Raw genomic sequence first — 10484 nt, 5'->3', positions numbered from 1 at the left:
TGACCTCCTGGTTTTCCTGCACCTCCTGTGTGGTGGCGCTCAGGATGATCAGCTCCACAACCTTCCCTGGCACTAAGATCAGGTTGACAGGCCTGTAGTTATCCCCATCCTCCCTCCTGCCCTTCTTGTAGGTGGGCAGCACGTGACTAACATTCAGCCTTCTTGGGCCTCCCCAGTTAGCCAGCACTGTTGAAAGTCACCCCTGTGGTGAGGCAATAGAGAAACAGACCAATGATTTTCAGAGTGTCCCTGCATCACGGGATGTCCATTGTCAAGGACACAATCAAAAGCACCTTGTCCTTTCTGGGTACAAGGTTCACCGGAACCACATGTCCACTGGGGCGGCAGAGGCATCACTGGCAGCAATGCCTTCTCCTGCAGCACTGCACAGTCCAGCCCTGCGTGTCTCTGGTCCCAAGGACAGCATGGATTGCTCTCCTTAGGGACATCTCATTTCACCTTCACAGTGACCTCTGCCCACCACCCCAGGATGCTCTGCAGCAAAATATTTTGCTTGCGTGTGACCTTGGACACTTGGTACCCATTATTATTTTTGTTGTTACATGTCTGAGCTTGGCCCTGGTGACACAGGTGTGGTTCAGGGTAACTGCTCTGAAATAACCTAAATCAGGGAGAGGAAAGGGAAAAGTCTTATTTAAGCAGCGTGAGGAAGCCTTAGGATCAATAACCTCACATCATATTGGGGAATTTAGAGATCCTGTGGGTTTACATGGCAAGGGTTTGGGAGTGGTTTGGAGGTGTTTGTAGGCTGGCAAAGGTAAGAAGAGATCCAGAGCTGACTCCATGGCCATAACAGCCACTTTCATTTGACTCCAAAATGGACCAGCCCCTGCCCAAACCTGAGCCAATAAGCAATTCTAGTGGCACCTCTGTGATACCCTATGGCAGAAAGGAAAAAACAGAAAGGGAGAGGAGTGAGAATGATGTGAGAGAACAGCCCTACAGACATCGAGGTGAGTGAAGAAGGAGGGGAGCAGCGAGACAGAGGCTGGGTGGGATCCTGCAAGCCAGTGGTCAAGTAACCGCCCGCTGACAGCCACAGGGCAGCGCAGTGACAATGCACGTTTAGGTGTCTGCAGGTTCTTTGCATCAGCGTTCTAGCACAGCTGCCAGATGGGCCAGCAGCTGTGATGCTCCCCTGGATCTGAAACCCTGCATCATTCGTGTCCACCTTGGTACTAGAAGCAAAGAAATGGTGGAGTCTCATCTCCCAGGGGAGTGAGGCAGGAGAGCAGCAGAGTGCAGGCCCCAGGTCCCACACTGGCAGGCTGTGGCCTGTGCAGAAGGAGGGAACGCTCCTTCGGGTGCCCTGGAATTGCCTCACCGGTCTAAACCGCGTGGTGGATGCCTGGGCTGTTGGAGGCTGCTGTCCTTGCCGAGCAGCTGTGCTGAGCTCTGCCACCTGCCTTGGCACTTGGTTCCCTCAGGGTCACAGCTCTGTCTGCAACAGGACGGGCTGCAGCTGCCTCTGCGTGGGCCCCTGGCTGAGGGCACTGCTGCACATCTGGGCTGAAGCCCCCCAGCTGTGGCACCAGCCCAGCTCTGCCTGGCCATAAGGCAACCTGGTACCAAGTGTCCCCGAGCCTGGGGGTGCAAAGGCTTTGCTTCAGAGCAGAGACATGGCCTGGGCAAGGGAGAGCTGAGTCTTGAGCCCTCGGACTGTGCAGTGAAGTGCTGAAATGGGCTCTGCAGGGCTTACTGAAGCACTGAAGACATCCTCCCCGCCCTGCCTGCAGAACCACCAGACACACACATGCACACACGCTCTTTTAGGAGTACTTGGATCCTTTGCTGCAGTCTTCCTGGTGTCCTCTCTAGTAATGGGTTAACAAAAGTTGATACTCCTGCACAAAACTTTTTCTATTAAGAGAATTGCCACAGCTGGAAATAAGGGTGTCCCCCCAGGTGAGGCAAGGCCCGTGAGGGATTGCCTCATCCTGCTGCCCAGCAGGTTCCCCTGCAGCCCCAGGGACAGCTGGAGGGAGCCCAGAGGGGCAGAGGAGGGAGGCAGGGAGAGCTCAAAAGCAGCCCTTGGTGGGAGGCTGCTGAGAGCTCCCTGCTGGAGAAATCTGCAGAGCCCTGGAGCCGGTAAGTGTGTGGCTGCAGGGCAATGCCTCTGCAGTTGCCAGCCGGGTCTGCAGCAGCTGGGGCCCCCCCAGCCTGTGGGACCGTGTGGGAGCCTTGTGCTGTGGAGGAGGCCAGTGTGCTGCAGAGCAGGGCTTCCCTGCTGCAGCGTGGGAGGGCCAGGGCATGTGGGCTGCCTTGTGCCAGGGCCGGCTGCAGGGCTGTGAAGGTGGCTGTGCAGGCAGGGGTGCCCAGGGCTGTCCTTGCCAGCAGGGTCCCTGCAGCCCAGGGGGCTGTGTGCTGGGGCAGGGGCTCTGCCGCCTGCCAGGGGCAGCTCTCAGCCTGCCGGGGGGCTCCCGTGCGGCTGCGGGGAGAATCTGTAGGTGGAAGGAGCGAACCCTGTCAGGGCAATGTTCTCGTGCTGTTGCGTGGGTGCTGCACTGGTCAGGGCTGCTCGCAGCTTCTGCTCATGCCCACCTCATTTCCAAGGCGACTTCTCATGAGCACACTCACGGCAGGGGTTTTCTGCTGGAGTCTCTTCTTGCCTGAATCTCTGCTTCCATTTTTATCTTGCTCATCTTGGTAGGAATGGAATCTGAACTGTGTAGGTCAGAGCAGGGGCAGAGACTCTCAGAGCATCACAGTGATGTTTATGAGGAAGGTCAGCAAGTGCCTTCCCTCTGCAGCAGCATCCAGATCAAAGCAGCATCAGCTCTCCTTTTCCCTCAGGCTCTGGGGGAGCTGTTCTTTCAGGCCTGCAGGCAGAGAGCGGCTGCAGGGCAGAGCTGGGCACACAGGGGCTGAGCTGGGCTCTGTGAGCGCTGGCAGGGAAGAGCCGTGGGGCCAGAGAAAGAGCTGCTGGCAGGGACAGCTGCAGGCGTTGAGCGTGGCTGTCCTGCATTGCTCTGGTCTGGGAGGTGCTGTGCAGGGCTTGAGAAGGGAAAGGCATTCCAGTGTGCCCATCTGTCTCTCTCCTGGCTTTGCTCAGATGATTTTGGGATAACTGACCGGCTCGGTTGGAATGGGAGTTTCAGCTGCAGGCTCAGGCACAGACCCTGTGAGTCCTCCTGTGCCGATGTGAGCACAGCAAGGAGGTGTCCCATGTTTCCTCTAATCTGTGAAGCTGTGGGCAATGCAGTGTGTGATGCTGGGGAAGGAGCTGGCTCTCCTTTAACAATTACCGTAATCAGGACCCTCGGTCACCTGCTTGGGGTGTCCACCCAAGCTGCACGCTGCTTCCAGGGCACACTGTGACCATGGGTGTCCCTGGCTAGAAAGGGGGGTGCTGAGACTTTGAGAAAGGGCGAGCCATTCTGTGCTCTGTAGTGGATCCCTCTGCTCTTCAGCAGTGTCTGCTTGCTTTTTAGGGTAACAAAGTGTCCTGGTTGTGGCTGGGATAGAGTTAATTTTCATCTAAGTGGGAAGGACTTTTGAGAACAATTTTGAAAATGCACTGATATTTTTGGTTGTTTATAGGTGATGCAACATGTTCATGCTCAGTATATGAACTTGGTGGGGTTTGCTGGGGTCTGCCAGTCGATGCTGGGGACTGGCTGGGCATCAGTCAGTGGGTGATGAGCAGCTGTATTGTGTATCACTGTCTTCCCTTCTTCCTTTCTTCCTTTCTTCCTTTCTTTCTTTCTTCATTTCTCTCTTTCTCTCTTTGCTTATTTCCTTCCTCCTTGTTTCTTTCCTTCTTTGTTTCTTTCTTCCATTCTTCCCTCCTTCCTTCCTTCCCTCCTTCCTTCCTTCCCTCCTTCCTTCCTTCCCTCCTTCCTTCCTTCCCTCCTTCCTTCCTTCCCTCCTCCCTTCCTTCCTTCCTTCCTTCCTTCCTTCCTTCCTTCCTTCCTTCCTTTCTTCCTTTCTTCCTTCCTTTCTTCTTTCTTTCTTGTTGGATTTTATTACCCCCAACTACCTCCCTCTCATTATAACTGTCATTCTCATTATTGTTATTGTAATTTCATTTTTATTCTACTGCATTTATGATTTTTTTCTCGCCTCAAACTTCAAGATTTACATTCCTTTCTGATTCCTCTCCTCATACCTATGGGGGAGGGGGGAGTAAGTGAGCATCCCTGTGGTACATAATTTCCAGCCAGGGTTAAACCAGGACACATGTCAGTGTAATTGGACTCTATCACAGAAAGCTGCAAGTGCGGGGCAGCTGAGAAGGAGCTGGAGGGACTCACCAGAGTCCCTGCCTCTGCCCTCAGGCACAGACAGTGCCCTTGCCTCTCAGCACTCACTCTGCTCTCCCTGAGCACAGCACAAAGCCCTCCTGACCTGACTCTGGCCATGGCCGTTGCTCAGCACGGGCAGAGCCGATGCTGACAGGCCCTTCTGCGCTGGGAGCAGTTTGGGCTGAGCCAGTGCAAGGCCAGGACTGGCCCCTGCCCCCACGGTTCCCATGAAGCCCCTGCTGCAGAGCAGGGCTCACTGCTGGGCAGCCAGTGGGCACAGCCCCTGCTCCTCACAGCACACTCGGCCAGCACTCAGCACAGCTCCAGCCACGGCTCGGAAGGGAGCTCTCCTAGGAACGGCAGAGGGGGGGACATGGGGCAGCGGGGGCGCATCTAGGAGAAACGGCTTTCACTTGGCTCACAGAATTATCCTCTGACTTCTTGCTATCTTTCCTCCTTGAGCAGGTTCCCATGCCCAGAGGCAGCAGATGTCCAACAGCAGCTCCATCACCCACTTCCTCCTCCTGGCATTGGCAGACACGCGGGAGCTGCAGCTCTTGCACTTCTGGCTCTCCCTGGGCATCTACCTGGCTGCCCTCATGGCCAACGGACTCATCATCACTGCTGTAGTATGTGACCACCACCTGCACACCCCCATGTACTTCTTCCTACTCAGCCTCTCCCTCCTCGACCTGGGGTCCATCTCCACCACTCTCCCCAAAGCCATGGCCAACTCCCTCTGGGACACCAGGGACATCTCCTACTCAGGATGTGCTGCACAGCTCTTCCTGATTGTCTTTTTCCTTTCAGCGGAGTGTTCTCTCCTCACCGTCATGGCCTATGACCGCTACGTGGCCATCTGCCAGCCCCTGCACTACGGGACCCTGCTGGGCAGCAGAGCTTGTGTCCACATGGCAGCAGCTGCCTGGGCCAGTGGGTTTCTCAACTCCCTCCTACAGACAGCAAATACTTTCTCACTGCCACTCTGCCAAGGCAATGCCCTGGGACAGTTCTTCTGTGAAATCCCACAGATCCTCAAGCTCTCCTGCTCACACACCTACCTCAGGGAAGTGGGGCTTATTGTGATTAGTTCCTGTTTAGCCTGTGGATGTTTTGTTTTCATTGTTCTGTCCTACGTTCAGATCTTCAGGGCTGTGCTGAGGATCCCCTCTGAGCAGGGTCGGCACAAAGCCTTTTCCACGTGCCTCCCTCACCTGGCCGTGGTCTCCCTCTTTCTCAGCACTGCCATGTTTGCCCACCTGAAGCCCCTCTCCATCTCCTCCCCATCCCTGGACCTGGTGGTGTCAGTTCTGTACTCAGTGGTGCCTCCAGCACTGAACCCCCTCATCTACAGCATGAGGAACCAGGAGCTGAAGGGTGCAATGTGCAAAATGATAACTGGATGTTCTGAAGGAATAAAATTATGAACAGCATTTATAATGTAGTTCATCACAGACCCTGACTGTCTTCTGAATTTTTTGTAGTTACTTGTGGTATTTCTGTTCTGATAAAGTTGTCATCCCCATTCTAATTCCTTCTGTGATTTTCTTTTCTGAAGGTGCCCTGCTCTCTCCTCATCTAACAAAGCCAAAGGGCCATTAGGCAACTTTATTTTTGCTGGGATTCTTCCTTCCAAGGCCTTTCTGGAGCTGCAGGGACTGTTCCTGTGTCCACAGACGGAGGGGAAAAGGTTCCTGGCATGGCCGCAGTACCAGGGAACACCAGCCCTTGGCTCTCCAGTGCTGTCCTCCTTCCACTTCCACACTCTCCTTCTGACCCCCTGCCTTGGTGTAAGGCCTGAGTGCTCTGGCAGCTTGGTCACCGCCGTGCTGCGTGGCAGTCCTGTGAGCGCAGGCAGGGGCAGGCAATGGGCACTCTGTGACGGTGCTGGCCTCCATAATATGTTCTGGACTTGTGGAGACCACCTGAATGAAGCACTGCAACGTGCTTCCTTGAACCGAGGTCCCCGTGCCCATTGCTCATGACGAGGGCCATCTCCGCGAGGTGCCGAGCAGGGCGCGACACCCCCGGGCTGAGGTGCTGCCAGCCTCTGGCAGGGGCAGCAGGAGGCCAGGCAGTCACTGTGCCTGCTGCAGTGCTCTGCCTCCGCACGTGCCAGGGACGGGCTCGTGCCTCTGAGCACCCCTGTGCGCGTGAGGCTGGGGTTCAACCACGGCAGCAGTGCATGAGGCCAGCTGAGGTGGGGACACCTCCCAGCGCCTGGCCGTTCCTGTGTGTGACTGCAGGAACAAAGGCCACTGTCCCAGGGAGATTCATCTCACCCGCCTTGGGCAGGCTCATTGCAAGTGCCTCGGTCTGATCACGGCACCCTTTCTGGATGGTGCCCTCAAATGTGTCCGAGCAATCAGGGAGGTTCTGGGGTCCCGGCAAAAGGCAGACATCCAGCCTTTGTTCAGGAAAAGCAAGAAGGACAACTGGGAGAAATACAGGCTGGTCATCCTCACCATAGTGTCTGGGGAAATGACGGTGGAAATACTCCTGCAGCCATTTCCAGGTAACTGTGGGACATCAAAGGGGTTGCTGCACCCATACGTATTGAGGCAAGAAGGGGATGGTTTGTACCTGGACCTTTGCGAGGGTTTTGACTTTTTCTCCTGCACTTTCTGTATAGGCAGATGGGTGACTTCTGGAGTGAAGAAATGGAGGATACTGTGGGGGGAAGTTGGCTGGGGGCTTGTGGCTATGTCTCGAGCTAGCTCAACAGCGTCAGGGAGCGAAACCCGACCTTGGGAGAGAGACACAGTTATGCCTGTTGGAAGGAAGCCATGGGAGCAAGAGGAGAAACTTGAAGCTAGGGAGTGGTCTGCAGAGCTTGTGGCCTTGTAGATAAAGGGAGTTGCTGAGCTGCTGTGTCTGTAATAAAAAAAGAGCCCAGAGTGGAAAATTGCTGAGCACAATTACAGGCTGACACGTCGGCCCCCTGCAAAGGTATAAAAGGCTTGCTTGATTATTGATTAATAAAGTGTCTTCGAGGTGTCTTTGAGTGTCTTCGTGCCTTCGATCCTCTCCCAGAGTCGGTGCATCATACGCCACAGGGGCTCAAGACCAAATGTCACCAGTGGTCAAGTCCTCCTGGTGGCCACTGACTAGTGGCATCTTCCAGTGCAAGCAGTTGGGCCAACTGTGTTGAATGTCTTTATTGTCTCCCAGTACAAGTTGACAAAGTGGCTTTCCAGACCCTTCTGTGGATGATGCCAAAGTGGGCAGAGCCCTTGAGAGATGCCATCCAGTTCACCCTGCCTTGAGCAGGACAGCTGGACAAGGGCATTACAGGGGCCTCTCCCAACCTGGGATATTCTAGGACTCATTGACTCACTTCCCTGGAGAGCTCAGTTGGGATGGGATAGCAGGGGGAAGAAGGGAAAACAGAGGCGCAGAAGCAGAGACGATACATGGTCCAGTAGAAACAAAGCAGTTCCCCTGAGGACTGTTCTTCCACCCAAATGGTGGGTAGGAAATCCATGAGATAAATTGGGTGAGAGAAGCTTCCCTTCATCTGCTGGGTGCTGGGCCACGGGGAGGGTGACGGCTGAGGACGGTATCTCGTGGTGAGTTGTGTCTCAGGGACTCACATTCCAGCAGGAAGCCAATGGCTGTGACGGGGGCAGTGAGGCCAGTTCTGCCTGCGGAGGGGACAGGCCACCAGCAGCAATGTGCCTGGGAAAGGGGCGGTGAGGTCACCTCTGCCTGACACAGCGCGTAGGGCAGCCCCTGACTCATGGCTGGCACACGTGCTGTTAAGCTCCATCTGCCCGTGTCTCGGGCAGGCCAGCAGAACCAAGGGGCTTCTTTCTTGCTTGTCACGTCGCTGCTGCCTGAGAACATGGCAGCACCGCAGCAGGCACACGGATTGCTCGTGTCTATGCGAGAAGCTGAAAGGCTCGCAGCCTTGGAAGAGCGCGGTGAGGCCGTGGCATGGTCAGGGGAAAGGCCACAAGGAGGGTGATGGGTCGGGATGCCCGCCTGAAGGGTGGTTTCCCAGGTGGTGGAGCTTTCCTTGGAGGTAGGGAAGAGCAGGAGGGAGAAGCACTGCCACCCAGTGCAGCTGGGAAAGTGGAGACTGGAGGTCAGGAGGAGGAAATGTCACTCAGGGGCTTGTGCCGTGGTGGGAGACGTCGCCCAGAAGGAGTGTGAGATCAGTCCATGTCTGTGTGTTTGCAGGCACAGCGTGTGAGGGTGGGCAGACATCAGTGCATGTGTGGCAAGGGCAGGGTGAGAGCACGGTGGGGAAGCCAGATGGGTGCCTGCGGCCTGCCGGGGAAAAGCAGCAGCCGTGGGACAGCGTAGGACAACGCGAGATGGAAAGCAAAGGGCATGGGCAAGGCTGGAAGTCACCAAGAGAACCCAAGGGTTGTCCCCTTGCGTACGGCCATTGTCTCTGCTGTACAGAGTGCAGTTTATGGCACCTGCAGTGTCCTTGGCCATCTCTTCCTTTCCTGTGGATCTCTTTGTCACTGCCTTCCCCAGTTCAGCAGCCCCTCGCCAAGGAATAAACCACCCAGCAAAAGAGTGAAACCCAGTGGGTCTCTCTGGAAGGGGTGGTTGATTCTGCCTGTATCTCCGCAGGTAAGTTGTTCCCCACCGACTGTTCTCCAGTGTCTCAGTCAGTCATATCAGGAAAAATCCCTCCCCGTGTACATCTACCCGACCACCTTGGTGGTAACGCTTTTTGTGCTACATGGCACATATCCAGCACCACCCCGTGCCCAGTGGAACGTTCCAGTACCTACGGCTAGTTAGGTCTGACAGCTTCGTGAAATGCCTTGAGCAATCACAATGTGGGTAGGGCCCCACAAAGACCAGAGTTCCATTTTGGTGTGTCTCGGCTTCATTTTAGTAACACACTTCACACTGAGTGTGGATTCAGTGTTGCCCAGGTCTGGAGGTCAGTCTCGTTCCAGTGAGTGTATTTTGGTCTTAGCCACAGTTACTCCCACTAGTCCCCAATGGGATGGGGATACCAGCTACAGGCATTCCTGCATGAGGACATTCAGGGAAATGGGTACCTACCCAACAATCACTCCTCCTAACAGCATTTATCGATTCTTCAACAATTTTCAAATGAGTATTCCGTGTCCATGACTCCTCCTGATCCCACCCAAGTTGAGGATTTAGCATACCACATCACAGGCCAAATTCTATACATCTCTAAAACATGTTTCAACACATATCTACAAAGGAGAGGCAAGTAGAAGACTCCAGCTTCCCTGTAGACAGCCCAGTCTTATCTGGGGTCGCATTTCAGTCATTCACTTATACGCTGTCTGGCAATAATGCAAGATACCGAACCTAGAACTTCATGATTCTGGAGGTAGTTTCAAGCATAAAGGTTTTTCTTGCTTGACAGTCCATTCTGGTGATGTGGCTGCTTAAACCCTGCTATGGCACGTCCATGGAGTGACTCCTTCAGGCTTGACAGCAGCGTAGGTGCTGAGCAAAATCTGGAAAGGTCCTTTCACTTCTCTTCAACGGTTCATCCAACCACGTTCTAAGATACACACAATCTCCGGGTCGGTAGTGATGTACAGGCACGTCCAGGGACAGATCTGCGCTCACAGTGACGTACCTCTGGAGAGAGGACAGGACCTTTCCTAGAGACTGAACATACTCTTTTAAGCCATGTTTCCCTTCTATTATTTTGGGATTCACTCCCATTTCTGTCACCTGGCAAGGTTTACCATGTATCCTTTCCAAAGGACTAACTCTCTCCTTCCGTTTACGCTGGATCCTGTATCTGTAGCAATGCTGAGGGAAAAGCATCTGACTGCTCTCTCTGAGGTTCTTGGCAAATTTTACTCATCTGTCCTTTCAGGCTTTGCTTCATTCTTTCTACTTTCCCGCTTGATTGAGGTCTCCATGGAGTGTGGAGATCCCATTTTACCCCTCCTAGTTTAGCTAAAAGGTGAAGGGCTTCTACTACCAAGTGTGGAGCCCTGCCCAAAGAAAGTCCTATGGGTACCCCAAATCTCAGTATAATCTCTGAACTTACACTTATGATATTTCTTATTGTTGCGGTGAGGGAAAGCTTCCCGCCAGCCTGAAAAAGCATCTGTCATGACTAAAAGATACTGATACCCATTCTGCTGCAGTAACTTGGAAAAAGTCTAATTGCCAGTAATCCCCTGGGCTTTGTCGGCCCTGGGAAAGATCATTGGGGTAGGTGAGGGTTATTCTTCAGGTACAACTCAGGCTTCTTCA

General features: G+C 54.3%; 1 protein-coding gene across 1 annotated transcript; it reads left to right on the top strand.

Moving 5' to 3' along the window:
• Positions 1-4741: 4741 nt before the first annotated feature.
• On the top strand, positions 4742-5692 carry LOC129783402 (olfactory receptor 14A16-like). The gene has a single exon (XM_055793378.1). It carries the CDS (start codon positions 4754-4756, stop codon positions 5690-5692), a length of 939 nt encoding a protein of 312 aa, XP_055649353.1. The 5' UTR covers positions 4742-4753.
• The last annotated feature ends 4792 nt before the right edge of the window (positions 5693-10484 follow it).

This window comes from Falco peregrinus, unplaced genomic scaffold (assembly GCF_023634155.1).
Source record: "Falco peregrinus isolate bFalPer1 unplaced genomic scaffold, bFalPer1.pri scaffold_40, whole genome shotgun sequence".
NCBI classification, from domain to species: domain Eukaryota; kingdom Metazoa; phylum Chordata; class Aves; order Falconiformes; family Falconidae; genus Falco; species Falco peregrinus.
This window is presented reverse-complemented; position numbering and strand designations above follow the sequence as displayed.